The sequence below is a fragment of the Echeneis naucrates genome, chromosome 13 (genome assembly GCF_900963305.1).
Source record: "Echeneis naucrates chromosome 13, fEcheNa1.1, whole genome shotgun sequence".
Taxonomy (NCBI): Eukaryota; Metazoa; Chordata; class Actinopteri; order Carangiformes; family Echeneidae; genus Echeneis; species Echeneis naucrates.
This window is the reverse complement of record NC_042523.1, coordinates 5,292,600-5,313,293: the sequence shown is the minus strand read 5'-3', so window position 1 is coordinate 5,313,293 and position 20,694 is coordinate 5,292,600. Positions and strand designations below refer to the sequence as shown.

The following is a 20,694-nucleotide window of genomic DNA, read 5'->3' as shown; positions in this document are numbered from 1 at the left end:
CTTTGATTTATCTACCCTAATCAACTCTTGGCCAGTTATTCACTGGAAGTAGAAAAATATACCACCAATCTGCAAAATAGACACAGAAATGCAAGGTACATCACCAGAACCATTTTTAAAAAATGTCTTGGGGTGAATTTATCTTTAAGTCCAACGATAAACATACAAAAAGCCTTCTTCACACACTATCCTCAACACATTGGAATAAGGAAGAATTTGAAGGATTGTTTGTGACTCCACCACACCACTTTCTATCAGTGAAAGGCAGCGGGAAAGTTTGGAGAGGTTTAGGGCAGGACATGAAATAGCAGCTTTTTTATTTTTTGGACTTCATACTTAAAGCAACATTCAGAAAACACGTCTGTCATTGTTAACGTCTCTTGTCTTATAACAGGGTCAGCAGTCTTCAGTATACGTTTTTATGTGTCACGTACCCCCCGTGCTGCTACTTAAATCAAGTTTAAGGTCCTATTTATCCTTTCTGCTTGATATCAATATTTAGTTCCAACACTTTTCCGTCTAGTTTTTTCTAATGTCACCAGCTGGTACAAAAATACTCTGTCAATACATTTTTCATTGCACTTCACTTTTTGGTGACGTCTCCTTCAAAGGCTTACACACGTTTACAAATTGGTTAGCATGGGGCTGGGATTGTATGATCATTGTGTACATTAGGTAGAATCAACTCACTCAGAGGCCTCAATTGTAAGCACCTTGACTGATTCAACAAGTACAGCTGTTGAATGTAATGTTTCCTAGAATTCAATATTGAAAAATATATGGAAAGTGTAAATGAAGGCGTTTCATGTCCGACACACTTTTTTTTTTTTTTCTTTTCTTTTCTTTTTTCAGAAAAGAAAAATAATCTTGAGTTTGGTTACAAAGGACCATAATGAATCACATTATGACTTTTAAGTCTTTGTGGTTGTCATTGCAACTTCCCTTAGCAATAATTGTCCTTTTGCATTTGATAACCTTTCTTCCACTGTGGTCTATTACTTTCATAAAAGATTACACTAGTGGTCTCCAATGCTAATCCTTTTTTTTTTTTCCTTTTTTTTTTTCTTTTTTTTGAAGACTGCATTTACTCTTGCTCAGCTCTTTCCAAAACTCTTTCCTGTCCATTTCTTGATCAGGGTTTGTGTAACATCTGAGGTAAAATTAGAGGTAAAGGGTGACATCTGCTCATCTGACTGATAAACAGGCCAACATGAAAACAAACAACTTCCCCAAGATCTTGTGTTTGTGAATACGTGAGAGTGTGTGCCACTGGGGGAGTCTGTCAATATGCTTTACATTTAATAAAATATACCAATTGAAATTATTACAATCATATATATAAACCACTTTTGTTTTTTTATGTTTTTTTCTAAATAAAAAACAAACAAAAAAACAAACAAAAAAAAAACTTACAAAAAAAAAGGACATTTGAAACAGTGTACACATCATCGTTGCCTCTGCCACTCTTCCTGTGATTTTGTTTCTGACTGCTAACTCTAGATCATCCAACCATCAGTAAATCCACTATGAAGGCTCCAGATGACTTCCACAGAGCCTGGTCTGAGTGCAGAGTGCCTTCAGCAGGCATGGACCAGTGAGGAAGGCCCCAGGTTGAAAGAGAAAGAGCGGAATGCAGTGGAAGGCTGTGGGGTTTAAGAGGGCCACGTCAGAGATTTGGGTCTACTGAGAGCACTGTGAAGCTCCAGCTCCTGCAGCCCAACAGATGCTCCCTCTTCCCAACACCCAAACCCTCTTTGTCCAGGAAACCCTCCCACCCCGCCCCCTTGCCTGGCCTCATCGGACCGCCTTGTGCTTTCCCCCACAGCAGCCACACCTCTCTCCACACCGCAGGCAGGCGCGCAAAGGCAGGTAGCAGCACATGCAGGGCACGAAGAGCGACAGGGCTAGGAGGGCCAACCAGCGGGCACAGCAAAGGGGGTGTGGGTGGCCCCCCATTGAGTCATCGCACGAGCAAGGCTCCCAGAACTCGCCCTCAGAGTCCGACATGCAGTGGTAGAGCAGACTCTCTGCGCACCATACACAGGTCCACTGGCGCAGGCAGTGCAGGGCTGGGTCTGGGGCATCTCTGCAGCGGCCCCGCCCATTCTCTGAAGCACTGAAAACAGAGCGGCAGTACACACAGCGAGATGAGCATGACGATGAAGCCTGCGGACAGGGGCTGTCGTCATCATGGGAGATTACCCCCGGGTCACTGCTGCTGCTGGCCCCTCCTCCTTTCTTACGAGTTCGCGACCGAGGCGTGGCCAGTGAGGTGTGGATGCAGCATGGGGAGGGCGAGCCTTTTCCCGTCTCCTGGGGTGAGCCGGCACCTGAAGACACGCCTGACACAGCATTGGGCATGGACATACAGGTGGGCGACGATGAGGACAGATGCTGGGAAGCTTTACTGTCCAAGCTCACAGTCATGTCGCAGCCTGGCGTCCCCACGCCTGCCAACTCCTTCTCAAAGCGAACCACGCACAACTCTGACTTGTCCTGCAGACCCCCTCCACCGCCAACAACTACACCCCCAGTCAGCCCCCCAACCATAGTCCTGGCGGCCCCTGTCCTTCGGTAGTCCTCATAATCTCTAGAACCCCACAGGTCTTTACAAGGGTCCACACTGCGAAGGTCTCCCTCTTCAAGCAGAGAAATGGTAGGCGAGAGGGGTGACAGAGGAGATGAGGCCGGAGGACCCACCGGGGGAGTAGGCGGGGCAGGAGGTGGGGGCGGTGGTGCTGGGGGATTCAACACAGAGTGTGAGAGCTGGTGCTGTCCCGGCCTGGTGTGGATCTATGGAGAAGGTTTAGGATTACAGAGTGAGTCAGGAACAGTGTGCACTGCTGCAGAGATCACAGAAGGTTTACATCTCGGCTCACTCTGGATGCACAAGTGATCAAGGTTTCATACAACATCATGTGAGCTGCTCTTTTGTCTTTAGTTTTACCCCATGTTTCTCCTCTAGGTGTTGAGTTTTTAGAGAGCAATTGTGCCAAAAGTCAACTTTCTATGTTGTGATAATGTCTCACAATAAATTTGATATATGATAGATATATAAATTTAGCTGGAAAACCCTGAACACGGCACGCTCCATATGGATCTGTAAGAACTCCTCCTTTATATTTACTTATTATTGGAACTCATAGTTTCAAAAAGAGCACAAACACAGAAATCAAGTGAATATTAAAGGAGCATGTGACTGTTCCTGAAAACATCTGGTTGTCTCAGTGTCAGACATAGAGTGGGAGGTGTTGCACTACCTGGGCAGGTGTCTGAGTGGTGACGTGGCTGGATCCAAAACTAAACTCATCTGGGCGCACGAAGCAAGTAGACGACGACTCACTCGTCACTATGGTGATGGGTTTGGGAAGCATCTCCTTTCTGCTGTTGGATGACGACTCACTTCCTGTATGGGACTAGCAGAAGCTGCATGTCATCCAGCAAGTCAAAAACACCAATGAATGCATCGAGGCCCAGTGGGAGCATTAACAAGCGCACATGGTAAAATGACAAAACTGCTTGGATACTCACAGCTTGTCCATCGTCCTCGGTGTCGGCCTCTTCTGGTGTGGAGGATGAAGGCGAGTCGGAGCCTATATGACATGGAAACACAGGATTTAGGTTTTTCTGGAACTCCCATTTTGGCATGGCAAATGAAATCAACTCATATATGAGGCATGTGTTATCTCTACCTCTGTCGAGTTTATCTATAACAGTCTGCAGCCCTTTCTCAAAGGAGATGGCATCGGCAGGACTCTGGAATGTGAGGCCGAACTTTCGATCCTCTACCCGCCAGTGATGGAAGATGGGGTTCACCTTGTTGTACACTAACCCCCTCTGCACTGCACAGTCCAACACCGGCTACAAACACAAACAGCAGTCCCAAGCAAGCAAGTTAGATCAGCCATTGACACACATCCCCTCCTGAAGTCCTGCCCTCACATGACATGCATCTAAGGCTTCGAGGTGTTGCTCAGGAACAATGTGGCACCAAAGACAGCCATAACACACACGCACACACTCACTGCTCGATCTCGCAGCCGTTCTCCACGTATGACGTATTCCCTCCGCCCCCTGCCGTCGTGGCTCCGCCCCTTACATATGACCACATGACTGAGGCCTCCACCTCCAAGGGGCACCCAACCGCCACTGGAGTCATCACGTGTCATCACCACCGCACGAACACGCACGCTGTCAGGAAGAGCCAGGAGAGAGAGAGAGAGAGAGAGCAGAGGGGCCCAGGCTGATTAAACAGCGCAATGATAAACATACACGCACACGCACTGACACACACACACACACATACACTGAAAGAAGAGGCCTGAGATCAACTTCCATAGCCAATAGAAATATGCAGAGCAAATGTCAGCGTGATGGCTGCGTGCTAAGGTGACTGTTTCCAGCTTTGTTGAATTAAGATAACACGGTGTCATTCACACAAAGAGGACAGTTTGGCCTGGACGACTACTGGCGCTGCAACATGACAGCTCAGATGCTCAACACACAGCAACAGGAAGAGCAGGTCCTGGTAGCCCACAATCACACCAAACTAGCTCAAAAGGATTTTAATCAACATGTGCAGACGATCAATAAGGAAATATTTTGGAGGGCAGCTGTGGCAGATTTGGTCGTTGTTTAAAAGGCTGGGAGGATTATTGAGCTGACGACTGTCAGCTGTATGCGCTGAGAATAAAGGAACTACGGAGAGAAAAGAAAGCAAATGGGCAGATGGGAGGAGGGAGGAAGAATGAGTGATTCCCAGATAGATGTATCAATGAACGCACCCATTCGCCATCAGAGGCCCCGGCATTCTTGCAGAAATAAGCTCTGCCCTCGCCGATCGGCTGAATAATTCAGCACCGCAGTTGGACCTGTGCATGTAACGCATGCACAGCCGCTTCTTTCGCTTATTCTTTCTTTCTTTTGAATTCTTTTCGAAACACACCAAATCTGAATTGTTGCAATTATTTTCCCAGGCTCCTCTTCTTATTCTTCTTCTCCATTCCGCCCCTGCCGCACGCACTTATTAACACACCCCGATATTATGTTATATTTTTTATGAATGGGATGGAGGAAGACGAGATTCGACATCGCGCCGTGCCTTATATATGTTTCACCGGGGAATGTGCTAGGCCTGAAAAACAAAACAAAACACACACACACACACACACAAAACCCCAAAACAACAACCAAAAAAAAAAAAAATCAAAACAATGCAATCGCGTGTGAAGAAAAAGGGGGAAGGAGAAGGAGGAAAAAAAAAATGAACGAGAGGGTGAGAGGATGGAGAGGAAGCGAGAGATGGGGGGAGGGGGTCGATTAGAAAAAGGGAAGGAGAAGAGGAGGGGTGAGGATGAGGGAGCGCGAGAGAGAGAGGGAGAGAGAGAAAAAAAAATCACATTTCATTCATAAAGTTTGGCTTTAAAAAAATCATAATGAAACCCCGAGACACGTTGATAAAAAATCACAACGCCTCCATCCCTCCCTCGTTTTACTGTAGCCGTGTCTTGAATGACGCGATGTTGGCCCCAAACTCGCCATATTTCGCCTTTTTCCCCCCATACATTTTACACATTGACTGATTTCATTACCGTTTTACCAATCGCCAGACACGTATTTAGTTTGGATTTGTTGCATAGGTTCTTGGTGTTGTTGTTGTTTTTTTGTTGTTTTTTTTTTTTTTGCCTATTATTATTGTTGTGGATTTTAAGCCTGTAGATTGTGTGCCGGCCGTCTAAAAGCACAGGTCCACATGTAGGTGGCTGAACATTTATCACATATTGGCATGGATTTATCGGAAATGGGGTGTATGCTGTTGATTCAAGACTACGTAATGGTGTTTTTATTCTCGGCAGCCTGCTAAATTGTAGAGCAACGATTGTGATAACAGTGCATGGTGTTGGATTGGTGTAACTCTGATGGCGGTGGCGTTCTTTCTAACCGTTTTGGCGGATGGCTGGACATATATCTGCAATATTAAAAATGAAAATGTAAGGACTTACTCGCCCTCCATGGCTCGGTGTTGCCCGCCGCTTGCAGCAGCCCACCCCAGGGTCTCCTCTCTCTCTTTTTCTCCTCCTTTCAGGAAACACTCACAGACTCGCTCACATTCTCCCTCTATCTACTCTCATTTTCCTAATCTTTCTCTCTCTTCCCCTATCTCTTGTTCTCTCTCTCTCTCCACCTTGATGTCGTTTCGGTGTATCAGGATAGGCTTGAGGTTGCAGCAGCCATTTTCCGCTGGCAGCATCCTCCCTCTCCCTCCCTCCCTCCTTCTCTCTCTCTCTCCTTGTCTCTCTCTTGCTCTCTCCAAATCACTCTCTTGCTTATTTCCTTTCTCTCTACCTGCCCTGTGCCAACACATCCGCTCTAATCATTGACAGCATCATGACTTTCGGTGAGCTATATGGTTTGTCAGTACAATCATGTCATCTGAAATTATTGAAACTTAACACCGAGTTGCTGATATATGCAGTGACGTGGGTGGTAAATGAAAAAGCTGAGTAAACCTTCAATGACCTCCGGTTGATCCTTTCATTGTCACGGAGCAAACAAGTTCTGCAGCTCAAATTCCAAATGTAGATAAAATAAAAATGTCTGCGCCAGTTTTTGTATCTTTGCAGGTATTTTTTTTTCCCAAATTGAAAAACCCGTTCATTCGATTACCTAATTTTCCAGAGGGTATAATACGTAGTTTCCTATTAAGTGGGGAGCACGGTTTGTCCCACTGTCCTTTGGGATCCTGGTGTTAGTGCCCGTGGCGAAGGTTTCAGGACCATGGACAGCAATACCTATCTATTTAAAGAGATACTCCACTTTAAAAACAATAATTGGTGAAATCACTGAAACCAGTCAATATTGCATTCGCAGAAATCTGGATGAAAAGGTGTTTAAAGTTTGTGGTTTCTTTAAAAAGAAAAATATTTTGAATCTGATATTGAATTATGGGCGCAAATTTAGGCTAATTTGTTGTTTTTAGAGTGTAACAACAATATTGACTCCTTAAGATAGTAAAAAAAGTGCAAATTGTTTAAACTTTGCAGGGATTAGCATGACACTATTCCAAAACAATATTAATACACACATTACCTATATGTTCTCGAGTATGAAAATGAAACTAGCATGAGTCGACAGTCAACAATGTCTACATTGATTGACTTGAGGGGCATAGAAGGAATCTATGGTAAACACTCAGAAGATTATAAACTATAATCAGTCAGTGATTCACTAAACGATGAACAAAGATGGTCATCGAAATGTCTGTCGATATGATCCCTGAATATGGAAGGAATTAAAGGCTCCCAGTTCAAATCTTGGATGTGCCAATTTTTGTCTAGTATTATCACATTATTCAGTTGCTTATTTCAATGCAAAAGTGTCACACAGAGATTTGTCTTTACAGTACATGAATAAGATCATTGTGTACTTTAACAGATCGCTTTGATCCAGTTTCTTCTTTGATTAGTAGTAACACTTTTCTAGACATCATTTATCCTTTTTTATAGTTCGCTCAAAAATGATCTCAGACTGAGATTAAAAGTAGCTCGGAAAAATTTTAGATCAAGGTCCAAACGCTGCCCTGTGCATTCCTGTGCTATAACTTGCGATAAACAAAAGAAAATTTCCTGCAATTATTCAAGCTAAATATTTGTGTTTCTTTATTTGCTTTGTGCAACCCTGTTGTGGAAGTTTAGTCGTTGCTTACAGTAAATGACACCAGTTGGTTTCATGGCTCTAACATTTAGGAACCTGTTAGGTGTTTATTGTTCCTTGCATTCATTTGAGGACATATCTCACCACGATTTGTTAGCGTACCTTGTTACTCTGATGTCTGTTTAAGCTGTCACCATAACAAGTGGCGGCAAAGATTAGTGTAACATAATTTATTCAAATGAAATATTTAAATAATACTGACCATAATCAGGAATTAATAATCAACTAGTTACATCCTAATAATTCTATTTCACCAAAAACACAAAATCAGGACACAACATGGTGATTGATCTGTGAGCCATCATAGTCTTTGATGCTTTAGATTTGTGTACCACGTTCTGCCCAAGAGTATTTAAAAGATGTGATTATTGCAATTAGTGAGTTATTCCATATCTACTTAAGATCTACAGAAATGCTACCATCTATTGATAATAACTTTTGAATGTCTCGTCTCTGGAAAAGCATTGAATAATATCTGACTCCAATTCCAAATGTAAACTGCCTACAAGCATTATGCTATGCAGATATGGTATGTTGTAATAATTTAATATGTGAAGAGTTTGCCTCATTGGTGAAACGCTGTCAAAACCTGTGTAGAAAGAGCAATACAATGCACTGTGAAATACTGATGTAAGAACTGTTTTTATTGCAGAAAAAGATGTTCCCATTCTGCACTAATATAAATATTTAAACCAGTGGTTAAATGAAATGTTTTTTGAAATAACATGACTACATGTTTCAATCAGGTGGTTCATTTATTTTGGTTACCCTTACTTGCTCTCTGTAATAAGTTATAAGTTATTAGAGATGACAGATTGGTCTATGGGTTTCTCCTTTTCTAAGGAGCCAGTAGCAAAACTTATAAACCTGAAGTTAGAGTAACAAATAATGGCTTCATTTCTACTCTTGGTCTATGCCTGGCCTCTTATTGGCAAGAGAGGTGGTTAAACATGCAGCTCATTGGAGAAGTCTCCCCAGTGAATTTGTGACTTGACTCCTTATGCTATAAGAGCGAATTCTGCAATTTATTGTTTGCTTGTTTTATGAATGTTTTGGAGTTGATCTATTAGGGGTTAATAAACAGTGGGCCAATCACAATTCCAGTTGTGATCAGTTAAAGCTCCTAACTCGTTTTGAATCTATAAGTGGTATCTGATGGGGTTATGAATTAAAAGTCATGGGCCGACCAGATTAACAGCAAGAGTGTTCGTGATCTAGTCCCTTCCACACTGAAGTTCACACGTACAGCTCCTTTTTCTGCCAGCACGTTCAGTTTTACTTGTTGAACGATCAGCTTTGTTTAACAGGACATCGGACTTGGGGACAGGTGCCCACTGTGAAATGGACTTGTCCTGTGTCAGCTCCGGTGTTGTCGCTGTGGGCAACCATCTTTACCGCGCGCTAGCTTAGTTATTGTACAATTTCCGTGAAACTTCGAACCGTTAGAGACCGTTACTGCGTCTATGGTGATGAACATCTCCTCTGAAACAAGTAAGCTGTTGTTGTTGTTGTTTTTTTTTTTTTTTTTTACTCAACTTACTTAACCAACTAACCACAGCTGCGTCTTCTCAACTAAAGTTTTAACTGTTAATGTGGTTCGAGTCAATTTCTTAACCAGTTTTAGCAAAGGGTTAGCACTGTAGCTAACCGAATAAGCAGACCAACTTACTTGCAGCACATCTTTAGCCTTCGTCACTTCAAGTGCAAGATTCTGCAGCTACGGCGTTTATGAAAAAACATAACATATACGATCTTTTTTTATTTATTTATTTATTTTAAAACCAGAAACAAAACGGTGTCTGCGGTTACTGTACTGAAATGAATGGGAGGGAAGTTAGCGTCAGATGGTCGACAGTAATAAGCCAGGGGTCCCCAAACATTTTTCAGTGGGGGCCCACATCAAATTTCCTTTCTGTGATGGTCTCTAACAGGAAGTAATATGGGCCACGGAGACGTCCAGTAATACTATGGAGATTATAATGTTTATTTGTTGTAGCTGCCCTTCGTTTGGCTTTGTTGCCACCTGTTAAATTGCATTTCCCTATCATCACGCATCCGTATTCAAAGGTTGGCATTCTAATTACATTTTGATATATATCGTAATATACAATATTATATAATAATAATAATGATCAGCATAATCATCATCATTATAATAAATATATGTAATATTTACAATAGTATCTCATCTTCACCCGCTCACACAATGGTATATTCTGACGTGACTCTGACGCACTTCACGCTGGCTCGACACTATGAAACCTGCCACCGAGAGCAGTATGCTAGCTGTCATATATAGTTTATATAGGTTCGAGTGGAAGTTCAGGGGTTGTTGTCTCGATTACCAGACGATTTCTTATGCCGGTATGTTTTGAGCTGTCATTAAAGTAAACGTAAACGGATCATTCTACACTAGCTTGCAGGGCCAAGTGAGGAGAGACAAGGTGGCTAAGCTAAAAAAGTGGATTAGCGTGTGTGCCATTGCTTCAGTAAACAGGATCAAATGATAGTTTATTTTATTTTATTTTTTTTTTACCTTAAACGTTATGTCTCATAAATAATACTGATGCAATACGTAATTTCCTTTCTTATTTAATTTGCTTTTTGGTCATTTTTGATTCAAATGACCAATGTATGGTACTATTTAAATAAGTAATTACAAAAGTAATTTATTCATTCATCTTCAACCGCTTATCAGTTTCCGGGTTAAGGCGGGGTGCTGGAGCCAATCCCAGCGCGTGAGGGCGGGGTCACTCTGGACAGGTCACCATCATAGGGTCAACACACAGAGACCGATAGAGACCAACAACCACTCGCACTCAGACCTACGGACAATTTATAGTCACCAGACTATCACCCATTTCTTCGGATGGTGCGAGGAAACCCGCACAGGCACCGGGAGAACATGTAAACTCCACACAGAACCTGGGAACCAAACCCGCTATCTTCGTGTTGTGGGGAAACAGCGTTAACCACTATGGCGCCCTAGTCTTGCATTTTTTTAATTTAATTTTGATGCACAGGTGTATATTTACAGCATGGCAGTAGTTCTTTTGTTTCTGAAAGTGTGGTGCAGTATGTTATCCGGCCTGTAGATGGTATATTACCGATTTCTGTAAATTGGAAATACCCTTTTCTATTATGTTTGGTGGATCAATTTATAGAATACATCAAAAATTGAAACAGTCTTGCCCGCAAACTATTGATACCATTTTAAATGGCATTCTATATAAAATATTTTAATTGTATTTTCATTTTATTAACTGTATATTATTTGTGTTGTACCACATCTAACCTCTATGGTAATTTACTGTGATGCATTCAATCATGTATTATTTTTTTTTCTAATTTAGAAAAAATTGTATTGGACAAAATAAAAATACATGTTATAAAAACACTCAACGTGGAGGTAAAAATTACTATAAAGTGGGGGTATGTATATTTTTGTGTCTCCTTGTAACATCTGCCATTACATAGGGCTAGTGTTGGGATTATTTTAAAGAGCAGATTAATATATCTGTGGTGTTCCAGAGAAATCTCAACCAGCAGGACAGTGTATGTAACACTGAGTGAAAATAAACTACAGTAGCTGTGGTAATGAAGTTTGGATATTTATTGGTCAGATTTGGTGAGTTAGTTAGTTCATTGTTGGGTTTGTTCTTTTGGTATGATATATTCATCCACTAATAAGACAACATTTCTATTTTTTAGGAAAGCTGAACAAGAAGGATGGGTATTCGCCAATCAAAAAAGGTGAAACAAAAGGAAAAGCAGCTAATCAATAAAGATATAAATGGAACCACAAAAGAAGCACCAGCAAGTCAAGGACTGGGCTCAAAAAAACCTAGGGGGCTAATACAGACAAAGGCAGACAAACAGAAGATGGGTGGCCACTTTCAGTCCGGTGAAACAAGTCATTTCTCACCATCAGAGCACAGTCCTGTTGCATCAGAGGTAACATTTTTGACAGCACAGGCTGCTGCACCATGTGACGAGGACGAAAAGAAGTCTTTAAACTCTGTCCAGGTGCCAACACAGGTCCTCTGCAAAGACACCTTTTCTCAGGTAGAATTCAGGTGAGTTAAGTGCTTTGTATGGAGAAAGTACACACAAAAATGTTATGAACTACAGCCTTGTTGCAACTGCTTATTTGTTGAACTTTTTCACCAGCTCATGGAGTATAGAGCAACAAGAAACGATCACTCAGCTTCCCTCTGCCTGTGATATGCTAGACACTGTCGAGACAAGTAGAGGTGCACCTGCAGGAAACCTACACGGTCAAAGTCAAAATTATAATATCATTGAAAGAACCTGCCATGGAACAGTGAAGGCCGACAACACTGCACATCAAATCACAAATGGAAAATCAAGTATTGCTGAACAGCATGACACGAAAGCCAGGGAACTGCTAAACCATTCAGCACAAATGTCATCTCAACCTAATGATCAAGTCAGGAATAAGGAGAATACATCACAAAAGCATTGCTCGACCCAAGACACTAAGATATCAGTGGGCTATCAATACTGTGTCAACGACAAATCAGAAAGAGGCAGAGCGAATGCTGCCAGAATAAGGCTCAGGCAGAAACTAGAGAAGAAATTTAAGACTCCACCAGGAGATGGCAGTAAGAGTTCCCAGCAAACAGCTGAAGAAACAGTCAACATTTTTCCACAGGGTCCACAAGAGCAATTTTACATTACTCTGGAAGCAAGTCCAGTTATGAAACACAGTGATCAGTGCCATATTCCTCAAATTCACAAGGGTGGTTTTGGAAACACTTCACCTTGCATAGAAAAAAACAGCATGGAAGCTGTAGCACCACATGTCCCCGAAGTGGAGAAGAGATGCACCAACACCCATGATAATGGTGACACTCACGAGAAAATGACTGATTTAGACATAAAGTTAAGACTTCAGGATGAATTTAAGGACTCTCAACCTCAAAATACTGTTGCTGTTAAACCAAAGAAAAAAAACACACCCAAAACATTAGATAAAAGTCATGTGACAGCTGAAAAAAAGTTCATGAAATCCACAATGAACAAGAAATATTGTCAGATTGAAGAAGAAATACAAGAGCCAGCCATTACACCTCCAGTTATTCTGAAAAACAAAGTCTGTGGTCACTGGCCCCCATTCACCGTGAATGCATCGTGTTGCTGCAAGGCACGCTGTCAGCATAACCCAGGGTCAGGCTTGCCACCAAACGTCCAGAAGTGGTGAGCTATGCATAACACTTGAAGCAATTTTACAATAGTAGTCACTGACAAACTAGTGTAAACTATTGTCTCAAAAACCAGGACCAGCTTTTTGCTCCTTCTTGCAGTTTCCTTTATTTGGTTTTATTATGTTGCTTAAAATCAGTAAACTACATCTTTGCCTTGTAATTCCACAGGATTGGTGACTGCCCAAACCACATTACGAAGGCTCCTTGGGTTTAACCATCACAGTGCTCGCAACTTTCCTAGCACTGAAACAGTTTGAACATGAGGAAGCAGATAGAAAATCTTACGACATTAAACTATTTTTATGTGCACAACTTCAAAATTGTGACAAATTACTTGCTACCAAATAATAATAGAGTTGTAGTAAAAAGAAAAACAAAAGAAAAAACTGAAACACAGTCATTCAAAAAGTTTATTCTCTGAATCACTTATTGCAGACAAAGACTTGCATTGTAAGAGCAACTGGATTACAAACCATCTCTGGAGAAAGAGGCATTACCATTTAGAAAACACTCAAACTTCAATGGCAATTCTGTCAGTTGCTAGGATACAAGGGGAATACGTTTCTGTGAGCTCTACTAAAGAGAAAAAAAAAACAACTTTGTAGATATAAAAAAAGTTTATGAAACAAAATGTTTTTAGTTTTGTGTGACACTGAAAGGCAAAGTCACAGGGGGGTTACAGTGATGAATCTTCTTGTAGTTGTATAACAAATGAGCTCCAAGGGTATTAAATGCTGGACTTAGAAGTTCTTGTTTTTCAGTCAGCAGCTGGGAATAACCCGTGAAAAGCTCATTTTATTGTTGGACAGATGGCATCTTGAGCAAAATAATGTTACTTTCTAAACCTTTGACAGTCTTTAATAAAAGACAGATATTTAGCAACTGTTGAACAGACTGATCACAAGTGATACTTTTAGGTTTGTTCCCCATCTTTGAAAATGACAGCAACCTGCCAGACTGAAGACCTGTACATGGGTCTAAGAGTACAGTGAAAAGTGTCCTGGAAATAAATGAAGTCATAATCCTCAGGGAAACTGCATTTGAACTGAATGACGATACATTAAATCAGTGTCTTGTTTGTCTGAGCATGTCTATACAAGGTTGAAGGTGGTCCTGGAGGCGGATTACACAATCATTTCCAGGTGTCGTGCGTATTCTATGACTTGTTGTGCCAGCTCCGTGGAGGGGATGGTCACCTCTTCTGTCCGCTGCTGCTGACTGCTGAAAGAGTAATAGCCATCTGGGCTTAAACTCCATCCCTTCTGAAATGAAAAGAACAATCACCGTTGGATTGGTGGTAATTTCCCCATTGAAGGTAAGAATTCTGGAAGGAACCCATTTGATGTTTTAGAAATGAATTGCCCTACCAACTTATTAATGACATTCTGAAGGTTGAACAATATGTAATAAATAATCATTCATTCCAGGCAATGGCTTGCTTTTCCCACCTTTTTCCATAATGTAAATATAATAATAATAAAAGTAATACACATTCATTACATTTCATTAGGGGAGTGTTTGTTTTTAAACCCTAACAAGGTATTGGTGTTAAAACCAATTTTTTACATTTGTAAAATGCTGTTGCGCTTCAAAATAAAATGTTTTTGATTTGACCTATAGTCATAACTCTAATATCAATATGAGAATATATATACCTTCTTTGCGTAGTCTGTCATCTTTTTGGGGGATGAGAAGAAAAGCACACGAGTGGCTTCACTGAACTGGATCTGCTCATATGCTTTCTCTATGCAACCTGCGATCTCGTCGCTGCAATTTAGAAGGTCACAGGACATCACAATCAAAAATTTCGATACCAGGATTATTTTCACATATAAAAGTAAAGAATTGGTTCATTGGTTGCAAAGCATGAGAAATGAACAGCTTCAATTATGCAACAGCAGAACTGATAATAGTCATGGTTATCATATTGAACCTTACCGAATTGTATCAAGCAAAATATCAATGAAAAATGTGTAGCTCTCAGCAGGGATGTTGCCTTTGGCCAGAAAAACCTTGTTGTAGCTTCCCTCCATCAAGTACTGAAACAGCAAAGAATGGATATGAAACATTAAAGTTCAAGTCATATCCAAGTTCTTATTATTGAAGTAGAGATCATTTTATGTTAATAGAGAATTCCACAGCCTGAATGATGAGTGGGAATAAGTGATAGTTGATGCCAATTATTTAGTAATGTGTGCCTCAGAATTTTGTTTGTAAATATCACAAGCAAGCACATCTATATATCTCAGGCCAAAATAACACAAAAAAGTAAATTGGCTTGGCTTATACTTTTCTACTTTCACTATTTCCCCATTTAAAGATTACAAGTAGTAGTAAACATGGAGTACTTATGGTGTTGCATAAATACTGTATAAGAAATTCCATATTTAGTTTTTGGATGCTCCTTACTACCTGTGTGGGCAAGGCATGACGACTTGCAATTAGTTAATAATGTAACATAATTAAGATTCATAAAAAGATTAAGATCACTACTTATTACAAATTTATCATGTGACGGAACAATTTAAGCATCCAAAGTACTAACTTTGCCAAAAAGTCACTGAAGGATAATGCAAATAATTACAAATTTTACTCTGAATATGTGCTTTTACCAGCGATAAATCACAACACCTGTTCAAGAGACACTGGGTGTCTGATGTATACGTTGGTCTGAATATCTCGTGCACTCAGTCTCTCAAGCTCTGTGTGAAACTCAGATACACGGTTCTGCGAGAGCAGGAACAGTAGGTTCAATCCAAGTAACTGGTGCATGTAGGCAGCTTCGGGCAGTTCTTCCCTTAATGACAAAGAAAATACAGATAAAGAAAAGTGTTAGAAAAGATGGCAAGGACCGTGTCAAAAAATCCACCACTATGTGTGTAAAATAAAAGGGGCATTACTTGTAATCAAAGTAGTAACATTTAAGCTGTGCCATGTATCTCTCAAAGGATGGGATGTCCTTCTTGAGGATACTCCACAAAGCTCCAATTTCAAGGACATCACCTGAAATACAGACACAGATCAGTTTTAATTAGGAATATGGCTTTAAAAGCACTAAGGCTTGATTATTTAAGCGTTGTGCTTTGGCTTGAGATGACTCCTATACTTACGAGCTAAAATGAGCTGCTGCTTAGTGAGCGCAGATCCAGTGGTTGGTAAGAAGTTCAGCTCCAGTAATGAAACCTGGGAGGAGCAGTCATTGTGTCATTGTCTACATTTCGAACAAAATGTGTTATTTGATTTTCCTGATGCATCGTCACAATCACAGATATAAACATGACTCTTTCACGGCGTAGCCAAACTTGCTACCCGTTCTCCCTGTGACAGGGGTTTCCGGAGAAAAACAAAGCGTAGGCAAAACAAAATGATTTCTAAAAGTGCTGTAATTATAATTATCAAAAATGAGTAATGACCTCTTCTCCTGATAAGAAAGTATAAAAACATATTTCGAGCTCATTTATTTATTTTTATTTTTTTCAAAAGTTGCTGGACAATGAATTAGCGAAAGGTACGCTGAATTAGCAGCACTGACAGTTATTCATTTCTTCTCTGCCTTCGAAACTCTCGGCCAATTAATATTGTTGCCAACCGTATTTTACAAAGTCAGTATTAACACTGTAAAAATAAGAAGACCGAAGGAGTCAAAGCCTTTACAACCAAAACTCTACACATAATGTTAGCCTGGTTAGCTTAGCAAGCTTAGCTACATTTGTTAATCACGGTGACATCTCCTACGTAAACAGTGCGCTTGACTCGACTAATAAAACCAAAATCGGGTACATCGATTTGAGATTCTACCTTGAGTTTACTCAGGAGTTCTCCACATCTACTAAGGTTTGGGTTTTTCTTGTTCCACTCCGTTTTCAGCGTCTCGTACAGCCCAGCGGTCTCTTTCAACGCCATGGTGATTCTGCAAAATGTACGACACCGGCCACCGTAATACGTTAAATGACTGTCGTGAAACACTCGTGTTGCCATGGTCCGTTTTTCCTCTGCGACAGAGAGGGAATCAAGATGGCGGCGTTCGGCGCGGAACGGTGGCTAAATGATTTGCCCAATCATGCGATTTTCCAAAAAATACGCGATAACTTGCATTGTGAAAACAACTCAAATGAAAGAAGGCTCGCCAAAAACCTTACATTTTGTTTGGGCGGAGACTTTTTTGTATGGGACGACGCAGACCGCGTGTTTTACACCACCAACCTGAGACAGCTGAACTCTGACGAGAGTCGCGGCAGCGGGAACTACCAGACGTTGCGGTGTATCAACCCTCCTCTCTTCGAGGTTTGCCGAGTGCTGTTGAGTCCAACGCAGCACCATGTTGCTTTGGTGGGGCAGCGGGGCATCTCAGTGCTGGAGCTTCCCCAGCGGTGGGGCAAAAGGTCCGAGTTCGAGGGTGGACGGAGCGACATCAACTGCAGGACCATCTCGGTGGCCGAGCGGTTTTTCACCAGCTCGGCGTCGGTGAGTCTCCGGCAGGCGGCTTGGTATCCCAGCGAGACCGACGAGCCGCATCTTGTGCTGCTTACATCCGACAACACCATCAGGTTTTACGGTTTAAAGTCACCCCAGACGCCGGCCAAAGTGTTGCCTCTGTCGCAGTCGGATGATGACAGCAGCGCCCACCCTCCGGTCTGCTCCTATGCAGCGTCTCTGGGCGAGATAGCGGTGGCGTTCGACTTCGGTCCGGCTGCGCCCCCCCCACGGCATCTGTCAGCGCCGAGCTCCAAGGAGCAGCTGGTCTATCCTCTGTACATCCTCTACGAAAACGGGGAGACCTATGTGAGCTACGCGAGCCAAGCAAAAAGTGTGAATGTGAGTAAACCGCTGGGGCCGCTCCCCATGTATCCTGCAGCAGAGGACAACTATGGCTATGATGCTTGTGCCATCCTCTGCCTGCCATGTGTGCCCACTATCCTGGTCATCGCCACAGAGACAGGCACGCTGTATCACTGTGTGGTGCTGGAGTCTGAAGAAGAGGAGGAGACGGGAGCGGTAGAGAAGTGGATCAGAGGCACAGAGTCGGTGCCAGCTCTTTATGTTTTTGAGTGTGTTGAGCTAGAGCTCACCCTCAAAGTAGCCACAGGAGAGGACGAAGAGCCTCAAGAGTTTGATTTCACTTGCCCCATCAGACTGCACAGAGACCCCCTGTGCCAGTACAGATATCACTGCACCCATGAAGCAGGGGTGCACAGTGTGGGGTTAATCTGGGTCAACAAGCTGCAGAAGTTCCTCCAGTCCAATGAGGAGGATAAGGACAGTCTTCAGGAGCTGGCTGCTGAGAAACGCTGTATTGTAGAGCACATTCTTTGTACTAGACCACTCCTAAGCAGTCAATCTGCTCCAGTACGTGGCTTTTTGATTGTGTCAGATCTTTCCCTAGGTGCCACCATGATCTGCATCACCAAATCCTATGAGTGCATTCTGTTGCCCCTGTTGAGCTCTATTCGCCCTCCTTCACCACCCCTGCTGTGTTCCCATCCAGGCTCAGGCTCTGTCAGCTCCCCACTGCGGGGGTTGGCCAATGACTCCTTCGAGCAGCACATCCGCAACATTTTGGCACGTAGCGCCACCAATCCTCTTGTACTTAAGGCTGGGGACAAGGACACATCACCACCCCCTCCAGAGTGTCTGCAACTCCTCAGCAGAGCCACACAGGTCTTCCGTGAGGAGTATATTCTCAAACAGGACATGGCCCGTGAAGAGATGCAGAGGAGGGTCAAACTCCTGACAGGCCAGAAGAACAAGCAGTTGGAGGAGATGGCTCTCTGCAGAGAGGAGAGGAAGAGTCTGAGAGAGGCAGCAGAGAGATTGGCTGATAAATATGAGGATGCAAAGTATCGCCAGGAAACCATCATGAACAGGGTGAAAAAAGTGTTGGGCAGTTTGCAAAGCAAACTGCCAATACTGTCAAACAGTGAAAAGGATATGAAGAAGGAGCTGCAGGCCATCAACGATCAACTGAAACATCTTGACAACTGCATCAAACAGGTGAACATGAAGATGGAGTACCAGAAGAAACAAGTGGACAAGGAGGCACCTGCAGCCCGGACAACTGTCACACTCAACGCCCATCAGAAGAAGGTCGTTCAGGATGTGCTTCGAGAGCAGGGACAGCAAATTGGTGACATGATGAAGCAGATAAAAGACATCAAAAACCATTTCAGTTTCTAAGCACCGCTAAGTATGTGTGGGGGAAACATTTCAAATGCTCCTCTCAATACAGTCATTAAATCTGCATTTTTGGGATGTTTTCTTAAGAAGCTGCAATCAGGGCTGTCTTTCCAAATAAGTGTGTGAAAAGGATATTTGAATTTGACAGATTTTTATATTCTGCTATAACTTCACATTTTTTACAATATATTGTTTGACTCTTAATAGTGAGATCTTGGTTTTGTTTTGCGTGTCGCACCATTTTGCATAATCTTCCATCAATGTTTCTAAATGTTAGGGTTAGAGCCAGTGATCTATATAGAGCAAAATATGTTCAGATAAAATGGGGAATATTTTGAGCTAAGCTTGCCAAGCTATTTTCAACATGATTTGTTTGCCTTTTGCATAAATAATAAACTGTAATACTCTATGTATACTCTATATTAACTCATTTGTAACCAGTTACATCAGTAAATTGATTAGTGAAATTAAAAACACCAAACAAAAATAGTAAATATTAAAAACCTAGGTGAAGGAATTGGGTTACAAATGAGTCTTCATACTCACATTTCCGTAATTAGATTAAAGGTGGTCACTATGTTGATGTACCTATTACAAGAGAGAGCTTCCTAATGCAACTCAGAAAAGAGATGGGCCACATTCAGTTCTTGGTGCATCCATCTGTGTGAATACATTATGGATTTTAGCTGAAGTTTCAGCAGGCTGTAAAATACCCACATGGTATGAATAACTGAAGCCAATGAGGACCCATATACACAGACAGAACAGGAAACTTTGTCGCCATGCATCTAGTGGTTTAATGAGTCACACCTAGCTACAACTAATTCAGCTTTTATTATTGTTTTTGTTTTTTGGGTGGTTGTTGTTTTTTTTTTTTTTTTTGAGAGGTTTTGATTCAAGGAATTTCAGAGCCAAAATTTGTAGTGCTCTTGTGTCGTCACATCAGAGTGGAATTAGCTTGAATCAAGCCCTATAACAGTATAACACAGACTAAAACCATAGACCTCTGTGAATGTAGTTTTTGTATGAGCTCTGTACCTGCCAACTGATTGTGCATACGCTTCCAGGTAGTGGTAGTGTATGCATAGGCCCAAAGAAATAAGAGCATTTTTTTTTTTCTAATGCAGAGCTTTGGAAAGTGGGTCTCCAGCAAAAATGCATACCAACTTTGCTAATGAAAATTTGGCCATGAAGAAATCCTGCATGCCGTCTTGATTTGCCAAAAAATGTATTTGCAACATATAGAACTTCGTCAGGCAAATATTTTCCAATAGTGAAGAGCCATCTTAAGTACTAGTGGCTGTAGATCTGCAGCCAAGCAACCCATCCCAAGTGCAGTAGAGGATACCTTCATTAAGTGACACATTTCAAAATTCCAATCTAACACACCGGAGATAGGAGAAACAACTGCTCTGCCCTCTGTTCATGTGATAATATATGTGAAAGGAAAAATCTTCACAGAAAGGGGTGCGTGGTCGAATTCATCTAAAGTCCGTGATCTACTGAACGTATATCCACGCCTCAGATCCGCCATCTACAGTCAGGCACTTCACTGGGCAGTCCCAGTGTGAGGTTGTCT

At 41.9% G+C, this 20,694-nt stretch overlaps 3 protein-coding genes across 3 annotated transcripts; 1 reads left to right on the top strand and 2 right to left on the bottom strand.

Moving 5' to 3' along the window:
• Positions 1–1,794: 1,794 nt before the first annotated feature.
• On the bottom strand, positions 1,795–6,053 carry spred3 (sprouty related EVH1 domain containing 3). The gene is made up of 6 exons (XM_029517621.1): positions 6,003–6,053; positions 4,026–4,191; positions 3,693–3,861; positions 3,532–3,593; positions 3,261–3,416; positions 1,795–2,793 (listed from the first exon to the last, which is right to left on the bottom strand). The coding sequence occupies exons 1-6, from the start codon at positions 6,011–6,013 to the stop codon at positions 1,795–1,797; spliced, it is 1,563 nt and encodes a 520-aa protein (XP_029373481.1). The 5' UTR covers positions 6,014–6,053.
• A 7,284-nt stretch (positions 6,054–13,337) lies between these two features.
• On the bottom strand, positions 13,338–16,919 carry psmd8 (proteasome 26S subunit, non-ATPase 8). Its single transcript, XM_029517792.1, has 7 exons — positions 16,740–16,919; positions 16,052–16,124; positions 15,842–15,944; positions 15,573–15,738; positions 14,880–14,980; positions 14,597–14,708; positions 13,338–14,203 (listed from the first exon to the last, which is right to left on the bottom strand). Exons 1-7 carry the CDS (start codon positions 16,917–16,919, stop codon positions 14,066–14,068), a joined length of 873 nt encoding a protein of 290 aa, XP_029373652.1. The 3' UTR covers positions 13,338–14,065.
• A 31-nt stretch (positions 16,920–16,950) lies between these two features.
• nup88 (nucleoporin 88) lies at positions 16,951–19,524 on the top strand. Its single transcript, XM_029517878.1, has one exon. It carries the CDS (start codon positions 16,956–16,958, stop codon positions 19,113–19,115), a length of 2,160 nt encoding a protein of 719 aa, XP_029373738.1. The 5' UTR covers positions 16,951–16,955; the 3' UTR covers positions 19,116–19,524.
• The last annotated feature ends 1,170 nt before the right edge of the window (positions 19,525–20,694 follow it).

Coding starts and splice junctions, on each gene's coding strand:
- nup88 (XM_029517878.1), top strand. CDS start 16,956: ATGGCGGCGTTCGGCGCGGAACGGTGGCTAAATGATTTGCCCAATCAT.
- spred3 (XM_029517621.1), bottom strand. Junction 3,594..3,692: donor TATAGATAAACTCGACAGAG/GTAGAGATAACA, acceptor CATGTCATATAG/GCTCCGACTCGCCTTCATCC. Junction 2,794..3,260: donor CCACTCAGACACCTGCCCAG/GTAGTGCAACAC, acceptor CCTTCTCCATAG/ATCCACACCAGGCCGGGACA.
- psmd8 (XM_029517792.1), bottom strand. CDS start 16,919: ATGGCAACACGAGTGTTTCACGACAGTCATTTAACGTATTACGGTGGC. Junction 16,125..16,739: donor AACTCCTGAGTAAACTCAAG/GTAGAATCTCAA, acceptor TGCTCCTCCCAG/GTTTCATTACTGGAGCTGAA. Junction 15,945..16,051: donor GCAGCAGCTCATTTTAGCTC/GTAAGTATAGGA, acceptor TCTGTATTTCAG/GTGATGTCCTTGAAATTGGA.